The sequence below is a fragment of the Chelon labrosus genome (genome assembly GCF_963514085.1).
Source record: "Chelon labrosus genome assembly, chromosome: 10".
Lineage (NCBI taxonomy): Eukaryota > Metazoa > Chordata > Actinopteri > Mugiliformes > Mugilidae > Chelon > Chelon labrosus.
The window spans coordinates 13,640,845-13,662,248 of record NC_140360.1 but is presented as its reverse complement, the minus strand read 5'-3'; the positions used below and the strand labels follow the sequence as shown (position 1 = coordinate 13,662,248).

General features: G+C 39.9%; 1 protein-coding gene across 1 annotated transcript; it reads left to right on the top strand.

Annotated features, from left to right (window-relative positions):
- Positions 1-9,398: 9,398 nt before the first annotated feature.
- On the top strand, positions 9,399-17,931 carry tead3a (TEA domain family member 3 a; the record flags this gene model as incomplete). The annotated part of the gene is made up of 10 exons (XM_084553118.1): positions 9,399-9,470; positions 9,694-9,756; positions 12,728-12,838; positions 12,934-12,977; positions 13,114-13,175; positions 13,264-13,397; positions 13,491-13,661; positions 14,120-14,260; positions 14,406-14,558; positions 15,168-17,931. The coding sequence occupies 10 exons, from the start codon at positions 9,399-9,401 to the stop codon at positions 15,279-15,281; spliced, it is 1,065 nt and encodes a 354-aa protein (XP_084409244.1). The 3' UTR covers positions 15,282-17,931.
- Between the last annotated feature and the right edge of the window lie 3,473 nt (positions 17,932-21,404).

The window sequence follows — 21,404 nt, the reverse complement described above, 5'->3', positions numbered from 1 at the left end:
ATGACAAAGCTGTGTCCGTAGCTGCATAGTCGTTTCTAAACTCACCTGCCAAACCATTATGCACACATTAGAGAAACCTAATGCATTCTAATATATCCGTCCTGCACTAAAACCTACCCAATACTAAACCTTTGTGATGCACAGTTTATGTGAGGAAAGGTGATAATTCAACTTTGTGATCATTTTGGAGGATGTAGTTTGTAAGGATGTAATTTTTAAAACACAAAATTGTTATTTATGCCTAGCCAAGTGACTAAATTTGGGTAGTCAAAATAATAGAAACACGTATTACGCCTCCAAATCTCCTCCAAAATGCTGACTACCATAACTTTCGTGAAGCTGAGAGTTATTCCAGGTCTGTTACACTGGAATGCATTCATTTCCACTAGTGTACCTGTTGAACTGGCAGGTGAATGTATGTTTTACTGTAAATAATCCCTATGAATTACAGCAAATTTTGCTTTGGAATTTGTTAACACCTTTGCCTTTACTTTAGCTACAAATTGAAAAATAATAATTGCAAAAAAAAAGTAATTTTTACTAAATTAAATATTTTTTTCCTTCTTAGTTCATTAAAACACACTATGTAGAAACACATTCCACGAGAAGCCTTTCCATGTGTAACACACTAATACATGTACTAGTACATTTGATTATGCTGACAAAATAAGTAACACCAGCAATGCAATATCAGCTGTAGAATTCCCATTATTGCCAATATTTCCCGTAGTAGGCAATAAATTGTTTTCTATAGTATCTTTACTTTTGCACTGTTTATGTAATTATTAACTACTTGCCCCTGTTTCTATTCCCTGTGGGATCAATAGTGGATTATCTTATCTTACAGTAGGAAAAATGACAAAGCTTTGTCATTAGTTGTATGTTTTATTTATTTTATAGGTTTTTCATGAGGCAGTTGCATAAGCAATGTGTGATGTACTGTATATGTGCTTATAGCTGAAGCTAATTCCCAACACCAATCCCTTCATGGGCATTGTCGTTACACCAAATATTCAGTATTTTAAAAGAAAAAAGTAACAAAAGTCTGTAAAGTAAGTTTAATTTACTTTCTGACTCCCTCAGATTTATTCCGAGTATGTGTAGCGTACTTCTGTAAGTGTTTGAATCCCCCTTATACACAGTTGTCTTGCCTTGTAATGCAGTACACTCATATTAAGTATCTGTGAACAAAACAAACAGTTAATACACTAGGATAGGTCAGATCTAGTCAGGAGGGACGTTTTCTCCAGTTGCTGACCTCTCACATGGTAAAACTTTCAAAACCTTCACGAAACGTCTCTTTTGAATATCAAAATGTTCTTTTAGGCTTTGCTCTTTCCTAACCATCCCACCAGGCCTGTCTGATCACCATGGCAACAGCACAGTCCAGTCAGCAGTGATTGAAACCAGGAAGGCCTTGCACTCAGTGTGCAGAATAAGCCCACCACAGCAGGGGAAGCTCATCGACCACACTGATCCTCTGTGGTTATTCTGTGGCAGGGACCATGTTAGCTACACTCTGGAAAACATTACACACCAGGCGGCATTCATGTTGCATATGTGTGCCTGTGTTTGAAGAGACTTGGAGCATCCTCAACAATAACAAAAGAATGTGTAATTTCCTTATGTGGCCTACACGGGCATGGTTGCAGAAGAGCATGAGTATTGCCTTTCAAAGTAGTTTCCCAGCAGTGATAAGCTAAAGAAATAAACCACCTACTATCTATTTGTGATCATAACAGCCTCTCCAGCTATTAGGGGTTTCATTTACCTCGGCTATTATCTGTATAAATTCACAAGCTGTTGATATTGAGGCCTTTTGCGTGTCAGGTCTTTTAGCTCGGATGCCAGGGCTATTAATATACACTGTGCCCATGGAAGCTGTAAACAACTTTAGATGAATCCGATCTCGCGCTCGGTGAAGTGTGGAGACATTTGTAGTCCCAAGAAATCTGTCGGCATTCCTGACAGCCTCAAAGTTAATCCTGGTCCTATCAATCCATGCAGAGACTGCAATGTGTCTTAGCAAGGCAGAGTGCACCGCCTCTCTTTTCTTGGACTGCCGTGCTTCAGATTACTGGTTTTATGAAGCTGAAACTATGGACTATTTTGCCTCAAATATGAATTGACATGACCAAAATACTTTAGAGTTTATTTTCTGTTGTTTTAACTTTGTTTTTTTAATAGATCTCCTTTTATCCAGCATCATGTTAGATGTAGGCAATTTAGAGCTAGGAGTAGGGAACATACATGAAAACCTCACACTGTATGTTATTTTAAATAATAATTTTGAGGCGTTGTGAAGAAATCAGATAAAACTGATTGATAAAATAAGTATACACAAACACTTTGCATACACCAATCAGCCACAACATTAAAACCACTGACAGGAGAAGTAAATAACATATAACAGAATGCAGTGTTCTGCTTGGTTACGTTTAGGCCTGTTACTTGTGTGGATGTTACTTAGACATGTAGCACCCACCTGGACCAGGGCAGACCCGACACCCCCACCCCGTAGCAATGACGCTCCTTGATGGCAGCAGGATGCAGCCTGACATAGGCACACACACAGAACAGTTAAAGAGCAACTCATAAAACTTGAAAAACAGCACAAGGTGTCGACCTGGCCTCCAAATTCCCTAGATCTCAAACCGATCAAGTGTCTGTGGGATGCACTGGAACAGGCCTGATCCACAGAGGCCCCTCCCCTCAACCCATAGGACCCAAAGGCCCCCACTAACAACATCCTGTTGCCAGACACCACAGGACACCCTCAGAACGCCCATGTCCATTCTCAGATGATGAGTCACAACTGTTTTGGAGGCACAAGGAATATTAAGAAATTGGTGAAAATGTTATGCCTGATCGTGTTTGTATTAAGAGATATTAGAAAGGAATTTGTTCAGTTTTACAGTTCAGTGGTGATACAGCTTTAAACTCTGGTTTGACATCCTTCCATGCCCTGCTCTGCTCAGAGAAAGTTCCTGAGCTTCTGGCTCATTACACAATAAAATATTCCAAATAATGTCCAACTAGAGTTTTAATTTCAGAACACACCAACTAGATTTTTAGGTATCTTAATTACAAAGTCCAAGTGATTTTTTTTTTTAAATATTTTTTTTTAATGTATAAAAACAAAACACATGTTTTAGTAATCACATTTCAGGCTTTATACTTTTTTTTTTCTACTGCTGATGGCTTGGGTTCGTGGTTTATGCGGTGATTTCCAGCTGCTGGAGCATTGGAGACAAATTAAATTTCCTCCACCACAAAAACATTTCTGTTTATTATTACCTGTACACAGACTATACTCTTTAGAGTTTGTATATATTGCTTTAGTGGATGATTTAAAGCTTGTCTATGTTTTCAAAGCAGTCAGGAGACAGCTGCATCTATTTTTCTGGACCTTGCTGATTGCAATGCCTTTTTGTATAAATTCATCAGCTGTAAAAACAAATACTCCTCTGTTTGCTCACATTGTGCTCGATTTTGGTTAAATGTTTTTTAATGTGAAAGAAAATCCCCTCTTGAAGCCTGGCATTGCCTCTTGCATTATTTATATTTTTGTTTATGCTCTATAACGGAATTTGTAAGTGACTGAAAAATAATCGCAACTCACAGAATTACAAAATGTCAACGTGTTGCCATAATGTCAAATCCAGTCGTTTCTGTCTTTTCTCCCCGTTCTCTCTCCATCTGAAAAAAAATCTACAACGCCACACCATTGCTAGAAATATCTTATTTTGTGTCTTTTAGCTGTGTTGTGGCTGGAGCCGTCATCATTGCGTCGGAGTGGAGTTGCCGTAGCAGCCCTGACGGGGCGCAGGAGGAAGGTGATGGAGAGGGTCTGGCAGACGGGGCAGACCGTGCACTGGACGGGGACCCAGAAGGGGTGTGGAGTCCAGACATTGAGCAGAGCTTTCAGGAAGCTTTGGCCATCTACCCTCCTTGCGGCAGGAGGAAGATCATACTGTCAGATGAAGGGAAGATGTATGGTGAGGAACAGCAACTTTCTGTCCTAACATAATTATTGTCATCCCGCCTTTCTATCTACCTCCTTTCTCTAGTCTCTGAGTTTTACCAGTGTTCACTCAGTGTCTTGAAAGCCAGACAGCCCTCTGGGCCTAAGTTGACCCCCCGCCAGGGATGAGCATCTGGAATTGTTTTAATGAATATTTTTTAAACTACGCAGTTGAAAATATACACCTATTATCCATTACATTATGATTATGCCTAGCATTGCGAACCTCCCTTTTGTGTTTATTCAGCCCCAGTCCGCCAAGGTGTGGACTCCCACGTGCAACAAACTGTAATGCGCTGTGTGTTCAGAAACCTCAGTCAGAACCAACGTTTTCAGCAATTTGAGCTACGGTACTACTTGTCTGTTTGATTGGGCCACAAGGGCCAGCCTTCGCTCCCCAAGTGCATCACATGACCCTATGACCCTGCAGCTGGTTCACTTCTGTTCCTTATGTACTGACCAGTGCAGACCAGGAACACAAAGCTTGGCCTGGGTTGACAAAGCTCCGATGCAGAGAAGCAAGTCCGCATTAATTTACTGTAGAAACTGTCGGACTCTATCTCATTGATGGCTCTATCTCTGCAGCCATCAATTACTCACTGGCGCATACTGCCACCTCACTCCATGTACCGGGACAAATACTGGTGGGCCATTCATTGGTGGGCCAGCAGACCATTTAAAAAAATGCCTATATCCATGATACAGTAAATGTGCATCTGTCCTTTTGAATAAATTAAATTCTCAAGAATGTAGTTTATTTATAGTGATGTGTGGATCACTTTGAAATCACACTATGTTGTATGCCAACAATTGCCGCAGTGTCATTGGGAGAATTAGGTTTGGAAGGCAATCTACAGCACATAAAACCACTTACCATTGTAAGCAAAACTTTTTTTGTTTTGTTTTTTAAGTTTACATGATGTATGTACAGTGACTTTTAATCTGGGTGCTGCTAAACCATACATAACTGTTGCCTTTTAGTTTGTCTTTTCACAAACGGTATAATGCTTATATGGTTAGAGGCACCCTGTCTGCCAGCCGTATAATGAGACAGGATTTGTAAATATAAAGTGCAAGGGGCAGAATTACAAAAGACTAATATCCAATCAGTGCATTCAGAAACATATTATTACTGATACGGTTTGTTTGCTCTGTTGTTTGCACTTTGGAACCAAGATGATTATTGATCCTTGCTGCGTAAAAACCTCTTGGCTTGTACACACATCATCTGTTTGCAGCTATTTTTGCAGAGGGATATTTAACTTTGGGGTCAGAGGGCGGTCGAGGCTAACAGGGTCAAAAGAGAGCAAGTTGACATTTCAAGTCAAGTTAGGGTTAACACACGAAAGAAGCTGCTTGATTGCTCTATTTCAGCACTGATTGCCTGAAGATTTGTTGTTGTAAGAGCCTTTTGTGTTTTATATTAAAAATGGTTGTTAAAATTAGCGCTTTTTATTTTCTTCTAACTTTGTTGAAGGCCGTCCCTCCCACCCAACATTCCTCGAATTTGTTATTTCTTAATTTTTTTTTTGGCTTGGTGTTGGCATTCCCATCTGCGGCAGCCTGTGTCATGGATTTGTGTATGTGTGAGGGTGTGGAGCGAGGGAAACGGGATATGTGATCCCATCCGACAGAAAGGGAAAGTTTGTTTCAGCATTGCGGCATTTTCTCCTTTTGTGGAAGTGTGGGCTCCTGACAGGCTCCTGTGTTGACCTCCCCCACTTCCCTCTCAGTACACAAGGATAGTTCACATGTTAAAAAGCTGCACTGACATTTTATATTACATATTACGCTTAGTATCCACTGTTGTTTCTAGTTTTGTGAATAATTAGTTGTGTTTTATTCATTTCCTGTTCATTTTATATGCAGTCAATTGTTAATGCTTTATCCAGAGATGATCTTCTTACGCTACTCCCATCCTATATATTAATAAAAATCCACCCAGTGTTTTTAAATTACTTTATAGTATTAATGCACTTTTTTCATCCAATGTCTTTAAAGATAAGTCAATGGAGCTACAGCTAAGAAGTGCTCATTTCACTTTGCTACATGTTCTGAAATGTGAATCACTTATTTTCACAGCATTTTATCTACATAAGAGTTTTACAATAATCCCGGACTATGCTTATATCTAAATGTGGGATTTACCTCAGCGTATTTGAGCTTTTCTGAACCCCATGCTAAACTAGGCTAGTTGCAATTGATCTCTTGTATCTGTGCTGTCTTTGCTCCCAGTCATATATTATTACCATGATGTCACCGTGGATTATTATATGTCAGGCACGTGTTCCCAAATTGGGATGATCAGCAGACCGGTCACTTGCACTCACAGACATATAAAGATGGTATTTAGCATCATGTCGTAATAGAGTTGATGTTTTACCACCTGTCGTTTTTGACTCATGTTTTTGTAGTTGATTGCATTGTGTTGGATTTATGACTTTTTATTTCTAGAGGGAGATGCATGTGTGTGCCATAATCATTACACAACGTAATACAGATTTAAAACGTGTTCAGCTACCTTAAAAATAACCTGGAGTTGATGCCACTGCAACAAACTATTTTGACGGGTTGCAGCAGATGGCGGAGCCTTTGTGTCAACCTCTTTTAAATCGCGCGTTTGAAAGCCTGACGGGGACTGACAAATATTGTGTTTTATGAATGAAGCGAGGCGCAATCGAGTTAATCAGGCTCAACAGGTACATGCAATTAGTTTATTTTTTTCTCATTCATAGCAATTTGCTGTTACCATAAGTTATTTCAAATGCGTGATCTAAATGAGGCAAACACAAAAGCTGCGCCATCTGCTGAAACTCATCAAAATAGTTTGTTGAAGTGGCATCAAATGCCTCAAGGGTTCTTTTTGAGGTAGCTGAACCCAGTGTAACTCTGCATTACACTGAAAAACTTAATATAATATTGATTAATTTTAGCGTAGTTATTTTATTCTGGCATGATAACATAAGAGTCAGAGCCAACCAGTGTAGACATGACTATATTTCTGATAAATTCATGTACTGTATTACTAATACTACTCCTACTTCTATGTGCTGCTGTTTCATCAAAATGCAGCAACTCCTGTCACTCCTTTGACACGGTTTCAATAAGTTTGAAGCTGGCTCGTTTCTGTAAATGTTCAATAAACATTAAAAAAGTAAAACCTAGCATTATCCATGAGGTTGGGCGAGTTCAAAGTTATAATTTTTTTATAGTCTGCCCCCTCCTGCCTCCAAAAATAACTGATTATATCTAGAAGGCTATTGATGTGGCACATTTCTCTTTATGGTAGTAGGATTTCTGATTTTTTAACCAATAAAAAATTGACAAGACAAAAGCATTTTAACCAACCCATCAACCAGTAAACCAGTATGCTATGATTCTATAAAACAAGGGAAAAACAATATTGTAAAGCATGACTTTAATTAATGTTGAATAAGTGTAGTTAGTGTTAGAAGAGCACCATGTTGAGGGAACAATCATGTAATACCATGTTTCCTAAATCATCTTCTCATCTGCCTACATTTTTATTGTATGTAAATTGCCTAAATGATTTATATAAGGCAAAGGGTTAACTGACTTGACTGCTAAAGAAAAAAGCACTTGGCCTTATGTGGAGGCTTCAGAAAAGTGCATGTGTCCTGTTTTGGGAATTGGAGCAGACTGCCGTGTCTGAGTCAGCCTCTTCTGTTGATTTTGGGGAATTCTGTGTTCTGGTAACTTAGCAGAGATGAGGTGACTCATCTGAAATCCCTACGCCGACACACCACTTCCCAGAAAGAGGGATGGTGATGTGGTTGAAGTTAGTGCATGCGTGTATGCAGTATGTGTTAAATGATTTAAGTCTGGTCACCTTTAACCCTGGCGACAAGCGGCAGAGTGAATAGCGAGTTGCTCACCAGTTACGATTAGAGAAAAGCAAAATCATCAGGTGTGGGAGAGACTGGGGAGGCAGAGAAAGAAATAGCTGACCAGGCAGTCTATAGTGACCACATTTTAAAAGTCTGTTAACATAATTATGACCTCTCTTTTCCATCAATTTCCACCAAATTGTCTGTTTTGGACCTTTGCCAGCAAGCACAGACAAATCACGCTCAAAATTAACTGAGACTGAGAATGGAACTACGTTACAGTCACAGAACAGGAAATCACGACGTTTCTTCTAATTAAGCGATTACTCATTTTAATTTTTGCCATTTTCCATCCTTTTAGTTTCACATTTATTTCAGCAAACAAATGAGACAGGCTGCAACAAGTGGTCCAGTTAAGACCATGCCATGTCTATTTCATGAACCAACCACTGACAGAAACTACAGCAGGACCATTTGACATTTAATTCATAGCTCTGTAGGCATGTCAGTGATCAGAGTCACCATTAAATTAGCTCTAAAATGTGGTTATCCAGATTTGTTACAGTCGTTTCCTGTTGTATACAGTGAAATCCTTTTAGGTTTTCTCACCGGAAAATTGCTCGACCGAACACTCGTCCTGTCCATTTTTAGAGCATCATAAAAATTATAGAACTTCACATGCCTTGAGACGTCTGCCAGAAGAAGGGGCCTGAAAGGGGACCACTTGCTACTGGCTTAGGCTTCTGTAATAATGTGGATACAGAGGATAGGCTTTTACAAAGAGATGATTATGTACGTGGTTAAATTTGTCCTTTAGAAAAATGTTGAACTTCAGTCTATTCACATCGGTGTGTAGTACACACTGATCAGCCACAACATTAAAACTACCTTCCTTGTGTAGGTCTCCCTTGTGCCTCCAAAACAGTTCTGACTCATCAGGGAATGGACATGGGTCTTCTGACGGTGTCCTGTGGTGTCTGGCCTCAGGATGTTGTTACTGGGGGCCTTTGGGTCCTCTTGGTTGAGGGGAGGGGCCTCTGTGGATCAGGCTTGTTCCAGTGCATCCCACAGATACTTGATTAGTTTGGGAATCTAGGGAATTTGGAGGCCAGATCAACACCTTGTGCTGTTTTTTATGTTTTTTTGAGTTGTTCCTAAACCGTTTTTGTGTGTGAGCCTGAGGCTGCATCCTGCTGGGGATGGCTGCTGCCATCAAGGAGTGTCATTGCTATGGGGTGGGGGTGTCTGGTCTGGTCTAGGTGGGTGGTACAGCCACAAGAATGCCAGGTCTAAAAGTTTCCCAGCAAAACATTGTACTGTCACTAGATGGTCAATGTTATTTACTTCTACTGTCAGTGGTTTTAATGTTGCTGTATACCCTCCTAACCTCACTGTCATAGTTACCGACATATAAACACATGCTACATTTTGTCTGTAAGGTGATTATTACCATATAAACGTAGAACATGTTTTTTGTTTGTGTGTGTGTTTAAGTGCTCCTTCTAATTGTATCTTTTACTTTCTCAATGCTAGGTCGAAATGAGCTGATAGCTCGTTATATCAAGCTACGAACGGGAAAGACGCGCACACGTAAACAGGTACGCATAGATATTTCTGAATACTACAGTTCTGACATCTGTTTTATGTCATATTATTTGCTGCTTTCAGCTGTGTATTGTGTGTGTGTGTGTGTGTACCTTCTAATACGTTCTTAATTTGTTTACCTTGTTATCGTGAGTATTCATTAACCATGACTGTTAAAAGCTGTAAAATCATCCTGTGAATGTGTGTATTCTCATCGGGGTGACCCTTGCCCCATAGGTGTCTAGTCACATTCAGGTTTTGGCACGTAAGAGGGTACGAGAATACCAGGCAAGCATCAAGGTGGGTGCCCGCTGAATCAACTCTCCCTTCCCTCTGTAGTCACATCCCCTTCTTCTTTTCCCTTCCTTTTCCTTTCCCTCCCGTCCCTTTTCCTACGTACTGTCTTTCTTCAGGTCTCTAGTCACCTGCAAGTCTTGGCCAAGAGAAAGTCTCGTGAAATTCAGTCTAAACTGAAGGTACACACGCTCACTGACTTTGCAATGCTAGCTGCTTCGCGCTGCTTGTAGCCTAAATCTAACTTAACCAATTATATCACCATAGGCAGAACTTATTACTTCTCTCAAAGATACCTTCTTAAAAAGCAATCTTGCGTAAGAGCTACAGGCCCCACTACTGCTGGCCAAATTAGTCTAAGTTTTTGTTTTATGTTTTCTCTTAAAAACTGCATGGAGCAAGTTAAAGAAAGGCTCATTCTTTTTTTCTTATTATTATTATTAACAGCAGACTAATTTATTTGGTAATGCATGACAAATATATTAAGCTTTGAGGTGATGCAATGACATCAACATCTGGACCACTTGTTGCGGTTTAAATCCAGCTTAGAAGGAGTTAGTTGCATGTTTGTAAAGCTGTCATCATGGCACAGGGATCACGTCCATTAGTGGCTCTGGGAAAGTGGCCTAACAGACGGAGGCTTTTCAAACCATTTTAGGTTTTTTTCTTGCGTGCTTTACAGGTCTCATATGTGCTCTCTCTCTCTCCATATTGGTTGCATTGCTCAATATGAAAACCTGGTGTTTGGAGTGTGTATCATAATTTTGTGGGGAAGAGGTTTTGTTACAATGCATGGCAGGTATGTTCTCATATTTCAAGTGGTTTGTGGCCTCGGACGGATAATTGCATGTGATTCAGTAGCTGGCTTGGTTGGCCCATAAGTTTGGCTATAATAATGTACACGAATGTCTGCATACACACAGACGTGCAAGGAGTTTTTAATGTGCCCCTCATCGATGGTCACATCTGAAGAATTTCAATTCTTTCCTTTGATTTCTGACTTCCACATTCTCGTTCTTGAACATTTCCTCCAGTTCTTCATATCCTTTCTGTTTAAGCCGTCTCCTTGTGGTTTGACCATGCCCTGTAATAAAGACTTGTTGTGACATCACTTTGAACGACTTGCTGCTGTCTAATGTACATGTGGAGAGTGTAACGATTGAAGATTTTCATGTCGGTACATTTTCTAGTGTAAGCTCAGATTAGAGTGCCATAGCGTCTCCTGTCAATGTAAGATGTATGTTTTTGAGCTTATAAGGTTTGAGGTGGAGTCCGTTCACCAAATATTTAGGCCTCTTTGTGCACCCTTAGTAGTGTCTTAATTTATGTTTTCCGTCTTTACCCTGTAACCCATAATTACAAAGTGTTTTTAGAAATATTTGCAAATTTATTGACAAAAACCAAACTGAAATGTCTCATCACAAAAGTGTTCGGACACTTAATTAAGTTCTTTTTTAGAAGCTCCCTCAGCAGCAGTTACAGCTTATTGTTTTCTGTGGTAAGTCTCTCAAGGTTTAGGGTAATTCTTCTCATTTTTGCGGCAAATCCTGTAGCGCTTCATCAGATTTGGTGGGAAGCATGTATGAATTGTCATCTTCATCTTCCATATCCAAGTACAAACTTGCTGACCGGCACTCGCTCTGTCCCATGACCAAGTACTTTTTCTGGTGAAGAAAGCTGCTCCCCACCATTCGTCACTGTGTGGTGATATTAGCCAGATAATGAGCCAATACCTAAAATTCACTGGCACTAATACTTTGACTTTTCCCTGAAAAATTAACCTCTTTCTCATCAGACCAGAGAATATTTTTCTTCATGCTCTGCTCACCGGCCCTTTAAATGTTGTAGAGCTGAGTGTAGCTGCTCTACCGTAAAACCATGACTGATGAGATGATCCTCCTTCCAGCGAGTTCTACTCATCACTGCAGAGTACTCCTGAACCACCGTTAGAGTGATGGTTGTATTCTTGGTCAGCCAACTCCAGGAAGAAGAGTCCTAGTGGTTTCAAACGTCTTCCATTTCATAATTGAATCATGGTCCTGGAACACGCAAATCTTTATAAATGATTTTATTTCCTCACCCTAATCTATTCCCTCACCACAGTTTTATTATTGAGGTTTGGACTCCATGGTTACGCTCTCATCCTGACATTTAGTGTGAATTGTGGGACCTTAAATATGCAGTTGTGTGCTTTTCTAATACAAAATATATACAGTGAATTAAGTGTGCCAGTAGTGGACTCTGTGCAAGATTTATAAAAGCAATCACGGTGCACCTGGCCTCAGTTTGGAGTTCTGCAGAAAAGGGTCGGAATACATTTGTGAATGAGAGATTTCAGTTTTTGATCTTTAATACATTTGCAAACATTTCTAAAACCATGTTCTGAAGCTGATTTATGAGGAAATCGAGAATGTTATTTATTTAATATTTAATTTACAATCCAATAAAGTGTCTACAAAGTAACGGGTTCTCAATAATTATTTCCCTTATTCCGTGATTCTGTGAGCTGCTTTTATTTTCAATGTACTGAAGTTAATTAATAACGTGTCTTTTTTGCCATAGGCCATGAACTTGGTAAGTTTTGGTCTAACAACTACAGGCTTTTACTGCTTCAGGCTTTGTGCTGTGTGGTTGGGATCACATTACTGCTAGTCAACACTGCAGTTTTACTGCCAGACTCAAGAATCCTGCTCATTGCTCTTTTGTTTTTAGTGGCTTTAGTTGAATACTGGTGATGGTTAGCTCTTCTGGCTTTATGTGCCTCCTGCTTTGGCTTCTCCTATATCTGCTTTGCTTTCTGTCTTGTCTTCCCATATAGTTAATGCATCATGCTGAAGTACAGTATAGTATGTTGGCTGGCTTGCTATCTAAACTGGCCGTTGAAGTTGGCTGACCTTGGAATGATAACTACATTTTTACTGGGACAGTGTAAAAACAGGGCATTGTCTTTATGTATTACCTTTTCTTCCTCATTAAGGACCAGGTATCCAAAGACAAGGCGCTGCAGACAGTAGCCAACCTCTCATCAGCGCAGATTGTGTCTGCAAGTGTAATGAAACCCCAGACTCCGTTCCCTCCACCAGTCAGAGTGAGGCAACAACTCAGACACACAGACATCTGTTCTTCTCTACATTCTGGGTAAACATCTAATCTGTCCTCTGTCCCTTCTTTCTTTTACTTTAGTTTTGGCCCGGCCCTATGCCAGGACAGCCTGGACATTCTCAGGAGTAAGTATCAATGGCAGATTATTTGGTTGTGTTTGTTTAAAATTCAACAAAGTTTCTTACTTGAGCCAGTACAGTTACTAATTTGTGGATTCCTTTTCATTTTTTATTTTTTATTTTTTTTTTTCAACACTAACAGCATCAAGCCTTTTGCACAGCCACCATACACTACACTACCAGCGCCTGTCCCTGCACCCATCAGTAAGTACAAACACAAAATCACTGATATGACCATTTAGTGTGATTATTATCATGGTAATTGTGTTTTCCTTGTTTAAATGTTTGACAGGTTATGAGGCCTTGCCTCCCCCTCGCCCTGCAGCTATAGCAGCTCCTGTATGGCAAGACAGAACCATCGCTTCATCAAAATTACGGCTACTGGAGTACTCTGCTTTTATGGAGACCCAGAAAGACAGAGAGACGGTACAGACATCCAGGCCTCTTTTTTTTTGACAAAGAGTAACTAATTTAACGTATGATCAGACATTGCTTACTGTTCCTCCTTCCTTCCCGCAGCATAAACACCTTTTTGTACACATTGGACCCTCAAACCCGGGCTACAGCGACCCGGTATTGGAGTCCATAGATGTGAGACAAATTTATGACAAGTTTTCTGAGAAGAAAGGAGGCCTGAAGGAGCTGTACGAAAAAGGCCCTCACAATGCGTTCTTTCTCGTCAAGTTTTGGGTTAGTACACAGAGTCAGTGATCAGTCTGAGAAAAACTGTGCAGAAGAAAAGTAAATTCGTTTTTGGATTAAACTGTGTTAATGACAAAGGTATGGATACGTTATTCATAGCTCCTTTTTGCAGTCTGAGGTAATAACCCGCTACACCACATAAGGGCAGTAAAGTCATTGGAGCGCTGAAGCTTACTTACCATTCAGAGAAGGAAGAGCTGCACTTGAAGTTCTCTAGATTTCGTTATATTGTTGTGTTGCCTTGAGTGTGTACTGGTGATGCACACCACCACCAGCAAAATTGTACAGTTTTTCATGGAGATCCAGGGCAGTAACAACGACCCAGTTATGTAGAAATAAACATATTTGTTATAAGTTTGTTAGTCTGTGACTGTGACCTCTTCAGTTATTTTTCTCCTGCTTGTTTTCACGCTCACTCTTTGTCTATTACATTGTGCTTGTTTCAGGCGGACCTGAGCAGTGACATTGAGGAGGGTTCTGGTGTGTTCTACGGTGTGAGCAGCCAGTACAGTGGAGCAGAAAACATCACCATCAGTGTTTCAACAAAGGTCTGCTCCTTTGGCAAACAGGTGGTGGAGAAAGTGGAGGTGAGAAAATCAACATTTTATTCTAATACATGTTAAGTTCACGTAAATATCAGCCCACATCAACATGTGTTTTAATCACACTGTGTGTCTTTGTGTGTGTGTGTGTGTGTGTGTGTGTGTGTGCGTGTGGATTCCTCCCATCCAGACAGAATATGCACATTTGGAAGGAGGAAAGTACATGTTCCGCATCCATCGCTCACCCATGTGTGAATATATGATCAACTTCATCCACAAACTCAAACATCTGCCTGAGAAATACATGATGAACAGTGTACTGGAGAACTTCACCATTCTACAGGTGTGTGTGTGTGTGTGTGTGTGTGTGTGTGTTGAGTTAATATTACTGCTATGGCAAAACAGCTTGGTTTGATAACGTATAATATTGTGGTAAGCATTTAATAAGGAGAAACTATTTGGAAGTAAACTGCAAAACGTAATGATGGCAGAGTAACAGAATCGCAAGGACAGATCAGGGACTTGGCGCCGATTGGCTCAGAGAACGCGGGCAAACAGGTCATTGGACGAGAGTAACAATGATGAAATCGAAAATGAAGTGGTGTTGACAGTGTGGGAAAGCAGAGGTGATGAAGTGAAAGGAACAGCAGAAATAGCCCTAGAGGGATAGACGCAGACTGTGTGAATAAATGTTTTTGTGCATGTAGCAGTCAGACAATAAAATTAAACTTTAAAAGAAAAAATGTACCCTTTTCATAATTAATGTATTTTATGAGCTCAAGCAAAACTACAAAAAAAAAAGGTTCTGGTAAATAATCCTTTAAAACCTGGCATGCATGCATTTCACACCAGTTTCTTTAGGTAATACGTCTCCTGCCCGTCTCCCAAAGTATGTCCTGCCTCCTCTGTTATAACGGCAACAATCTTGTCCTCTTTTTGTGTCTCTTGCCAGGTGGTGTCCAACAGAGAAACCCAGGAGACTCTGCTGTGCATCGCCTTTGTGTTTGAAGTCTCCACGAGCGAACACGGAGCCCAGTACCACGTTTATCGACTAGTTAACGACTAGCAGCGTGTTGCGTGCATGCAGAGACTCTTCACAGACTTTTTTTTTTTTTTTTTTTTTGGATACATACAGCATAAACACTATTTCCAGCTCAACACACAGAACCCTCACTCCTCTACTCTAAACACACACACTTGTTGTTTATTTTTATTTTTCAGACCAACCGTCACACTATAGTCATGCCTGTTGCTTATTTAAATGTGTATGTCTTTCCATAGCTTCCAAGTATGCACACACTCTTAACGACATGACTTAAAACACTACAAAAGAGTCGGGCAACGGTCACAGGCACGTTGATTATAGACGTTGTTTTCTTTTAGCGATACAAATCACTCGCGTACAAATCAAGTTTAATGTGCGGTACCATTTCATCATATACAATGAGAATGTTGCTGTGAGGCACTAATGGCGTTAAAATTCATTTTGTTTTACCAAACCCAGCATTATTTTTCCATATACGTGAAAGAAAGCTGGCAACACTCAGATATAATGTTTGAGTTTTTATAAAGATATTGATGGATTACTTTAGACTAGGAACACTAAACATGTCCTAATGCATATGTAATTAGTTTGAAAATGCAATCAAAGGACATAAATAAGGCAGAGCATTTCTACATTTACTTCAGCTGGGAGTACCGCAGCCAGCTTTTCAACACTAATGAACATTACTTCTCTTTACACACTGTCAGTTACGCTAACTTAATTTACTACATGAACGTCTATGTAGCTAGGTTAGCAGTTAGCTAGGTTTTTGCTATTGCCGTTGTTAACATCCACAAGAATTTCTCCCCCCGATTAAAAAAAACAATAAAAAAAAAATAATCTTGATCGTTTGAATTGCCGTCCAGAGCAGACAGTGCAGAGAAATATCCAGTCAGCTGTTTGATTATCTTGGCAATTACCATCTGTCCCACAAAGGTTCATCCAAACACTAGTGATTGTGCAGGTTCTTCCTGTTGCCAGCTGATCTTTCTTTCTTTCTCCCTTGTTGGTGTCATGCCGCTATCCATTTAAACGTGACCCGGTGAAACACACACACATGTGATTGAGCGATGCTTCTCTGCGTCATTAGAGGCCCGCTCAACTTTGATTTGTAGCCCATGACGCAGGAACAAGTGGTGGGCGTCAGTTTGCGGCTTTGTATCGCTTTTTTTTTTTTTTATCGTCGTTTTTCTCGCCTGAGTCAAATCTCACAGTTGTTTTCACGTTCACTCTGATATATCCTTAAATGTCTTTTAGCGTTCATTTGGCTTTAAATGTCCTGCTAAAACACGTACGCTTTGTGCCTAAGCCTTCCTTTCTTTTAGGGAAACCCCTATATTATCATTTCCAGGGAATTTCAAGCATATGCATTGACATCATAGGTGTGACTGACGTGAGACGAGTTTGAATATAGTTTGACAAACGAATCATTTAATCAGTGTTAGCGTAACCTGCCACAATGACTTATTTCTTCTTCGGTCTGTAGTATCTCTGGCAGATACCGTAAGACTGAGCCTAGAATGTTTTATCCTCTGTTACTGCTTAGTGTGAAATCATGGCCTTCGATCGGTTTGGACACGGACACGTGGACTATAGGGCAGAAAGTGTGAGCGTGCCTCATGTCAGAAATATAATGCACTACATGTAAAGACGTACAGGTCGTATTTATATTTGAAACGGTGTCAGATTGTAGAGAGGCATCAGTTTAGGAGTGTTTGCTGTTAAACGGTTTCCAGTAGTTGTGGAGGGGGAAATCTCAAGGAGGTGTTTAAACAACAGAGTAGATCACAAACCGTTTCTATTTTAATGAGAGGGCTATCTTTACTGTTCGTCGACACAAGACTTTTTTTTTTTTTTTATAAAACTTTTGACTGTGTGGGCTTGCTGCAGTATTTCTACCTCCACGCGAGCTGGGATAAGGATGTGCTTTGATTCATGAAGCCTTAAGCTGAGGAGCACTGATGTATAGGATGTGTACACTACACTTGTAATGGTACTGTTTATAAGCCAAAACAAGGTTAAATAGACTCGTTTTTGTAAAGATCTTTTTTTTTTTTTTTTGTATTTCACCAGCACAGCAAGAAGTGTTACTCTAAACATCATAAATGGTGGGTGTTTTGGTTGTATCTTTTTTCTTTTTTTAATGAACGGTACAGACCAGATTAAAGTCACCCACAGTGCACTGGGGTAGATTTTTGCCTGATAACACTAACAAACTATCCATGTGACACTTTTTATTTTGTTCTATGTGATGTTTTGGATTACTGGTACACATGTCTACCAGCGTTTTTAATAGTAAATCTTACTTGACTCTTGTCACCCCCCCCCCCCTCTTATCTGTAGCCACACGGAGGGCTGTGATTTGTCTTCTGACTTCCTTTCATGACATTAATTAGCTGTCCGGCTCCATTTTAAATAAGATTGTCCTTTAACCTTCACTGTGTGGTCGGCCAGAAGTGTTTTTGTTTTTTTCTTTTTTTATTTGATCGTGTCTGTACTGTCTGTGTATTCAGTTTGGCTGTGCCTCATCACTCCTTTGGTCAAGTCCGCTCAGCAAATTAAATCTGTGCCTTTTACTCTGTACCAATAAAATCACATGGTGGTGTCTTGATAGTGACATTTACACAACAGCTTGAGAGAGGAAATCATTTTTAATAAATTCTAAAACAACCATCTGTAAATATCTTACTCTGTTTATACTTGAATTAGGCATTGTGTTTTCGTGCACCAGTCAGGTTTTTTGACTATTTTACTTAAGTTATTTTTATTTTTATTTCCACACTAATGAAAAGAAAACTTCATTTATTCATCTTCTGTACCCGCTTATTCCTGTTAAGGGTCGCGGGGTCTGCTGGAGCCTATCCCAGCTGTCATTGGGCGAGAGGCGGGGTACACCCTGGACAGGTTGCCAGTCCATCGCAGGTCTAACACAGAGAGACAGATAACCATTCACACTCACGCTCACACCTACGTCCAATTTAGAATCACCAGTTAACCTAACAAGCATGTCTTTGGATGGTGGGAGGAAGCCGGAGTACCTGGAGAGAACCCACACAGACAGGGAGAACATGCAAACTCCACACGTGGATTCGAACCCGGGACCTTCTTGCTGTGAGGCATCAGTGCTAACCACCTCGCCACCGTGCCGCCCAAAAGAAAACTTCCAAAATTTAAATTTTGTGTTTATTTTAAGGCAGTTTGTGTATTAGAAATTAATTTAGAATACATTTATATATTTGAACATGAACTTTTAATACAGAAAACTATCCTCATAGTGTAAGTAATCAGCTGGGCCAGTTTCATGCTAATATTTATCAGATAACATTTGAACCTTAAGTGTCTTCCAATAAAAATGTAATTTTAAAATACTTATCTTTAAAGGCCGATTTCTAAAAAATACTTTGTTCTTATAATCTCATACAGAAATCACATTTTTTTAGTTTTTACTTACATGCACCAAACTATTACTCTCTAATCTATATTCTACTGTTTCCACGAGGTTTGTTTTTCTTCATATACCATTTGTAGCCTAATTATTTAAAACAGAGGTCTTCAACACGGGGTCAGCGATCCCTAGGGGGTCAACGGAGGTACTGCAGGGGGGGTTGAGAAATGATTTTTCCATAAATTTAAATGTCTTTAAATACACATATACATAAGTAGGGGGTCCCCGCTCCATCTCTCCATCATTTGGGCGTCCCTAGCCTGGAAAACATTGAAGAGTCCTGATTTAAAAACATTTAATTACTAAAATGCTTTTTTTCTGGCTACCACTATCCTCTGATTTATAGCAATAAAACAAATGTCCCAAATCCTCTCTGTCTGAGTTCGCAAAATAACAAATGATACTCTGTTAGTTAAACTGTTGACCCTATTCACCTGTAGTGTCTCCACTTATATTTCATATGTAGTCCCAGTTAGGACTGAATATCCAACTTCAGGACTGTACCGAGCAGAATACTTCACATTAAACTGTCACGTTTACATTTTTAGTATTAAGTAAGTACGATGCCTGTGAAGATTCTCAGATATCGTGATATATTTTAAACAATGAAACTGGACTGGTTTGAGGTTTCTTGAAGACGACGAGAAGAGAAATGACTCTAAAAAGGAAAAAAACTTCATGTGCATTTGCCATTCTCTGTGCAGAGAATTATAAACTTCCCCCAAACAATGTCCATCTTATATTCTAAGAATACATTTCCATTGATGACTTTTTGACATTTTTGTTTTTTGTCAATTTGTCCCTTCAGAATAAGTGTACAATGTCTTGTCTCAGATCAGTCACTCTCATTCACCATCACCTTATACAACCACTGAGCCTGCAGTTCTCATTTGTCCCGCTAGATGATGCTGTCATGTCATCCCTTCTCTGCCCCAACCAGCAGGCCTCTTATAATTTGCTTACACATATTTTGTTCCTTCGCCGTTACATGACATCACTGCTCTTCCATGTATTTGTACAGACCTTGTTGCAACACATTATCACGCAGTGCTGTCAGTGTTAAGCTTCTTATTGTCGGAAAGCCTGCATGTCTCCGAGGGTCAAAAGTGCAGACGTCTGCGCTGTTACGAGCCGCTCATACTATCAGCTCTGTGCTATTTGACAGTGTGACAGATGTCGTAGTTTCATACAACAATGTAAGTCATGTTAGAGGATTAAGATGCTTAATTTAACATGATGCAAAGGCTAAAGATCAGACGAAATGTGTTTCCTGATATGGGTTTCATTCAATCATGGGCCTTGTCTGCTGTGAGTCAGTTTGTTAATCTATCTGAAAACCTTTCGGGAAAATTCTAAATCCATCTTCCTCAAAGTTGCATACGTGTTGGAGCCCTTCCAAGGTATACACAGATATGTTTAAGCGATAGGAGTCTGTTTATTTAGGTTTGAGGTTCATAGCCGAGCTAGGAAGTGGCAGTGGCGGTGCTCAGTCGATATTTACCTTGGTCCTGGTGTGTTTCTTGCACAGAGAAAACATAAATGAAAACCTGTCGTTGTGCATATGAGGTAGACCGTAGTATTCTGGTGTTGTCCTCACTGCCTGCAGAAGATGTGGCAATGCTTATTGTGTCTTTGTCAAGGTTATGAACAACCAAAACAACTGCTGTCTCCCAGTGTTTATGTTTGTTGGCAGGCATTAGTCAGACTGTTATCAGTGAAGGCTCAAGTTGCCAGCACCAAGCAGCCAAAGCTGCAAGTGGTGAACAATGACACGTAGATGCAAAGCCCTCAGACTGGGTGTGGCTCTGGCTGTGTAAGCATGGCATAGTTAACAGGTTACTCACAATAATGTCTCACCTTCAATCAGTAAATTACTGAAAACTGATTGGGTACATGATGTAGGATCTTAAAACTCTGAGAAATCTGGTTTGCTTTTGCATTCTGGTGTAAAGCCATTGCATCTAATCAAACAGTTTACACTATCAGAAGGTCAAGTAAATGTTTGGCTTGTGCCCCTCCCTGTACAATGTGTCTAGAGGCGCTGAGTGTACATACATTGTCATAAGCACACACGCATTCACACTTTTTTTTTTTTTTAAACATATATTCCATTTCCTGAACTGTGGAGGCTAAGGGCGTGGTGGGAAAATGTCACCTGCAGAAACTTATGCAGAAAAATCCGGTTATGCAGAGAGCATGTACTTAGAGCATATAGTATTCTTGCCAATAATCTTTCTCTCCTCCCAGGCTTCGTCACGTCTCACATGACAATTAGCCACCATGAAGGGCATGCTAATCCAGCCCACATTAAAATATATCTGCATGCAGATGTATCTCGTACGCTTACATGATTATAATAAATCATTAGAAATCTCTGTTTATCTTATTATTAGACCTGAACAGTATTTGAATAAAACTGTTTAGTATTACATTTCACATTATCTAAAAATAAAAAAGTTTGCATTTTTTTCCCCTGCGGGTCATGCATGACGGATTCAGTTGTACAAAACAAGAGCAAATAGAGTGGGTGTTTAGGTAACGACAGCAAAGGTGAGTAACTATGGATTCAATGGAAGAAACATACATCACCATACTCTTCCTGTCATAAAGAGCTTAGTTCTGGTTGAACGAATGAATTCAAAGTTTTGTCTCTGGTGCTAACAATAGACTCCATTAGTACGTTACTGCTGTCAAATACT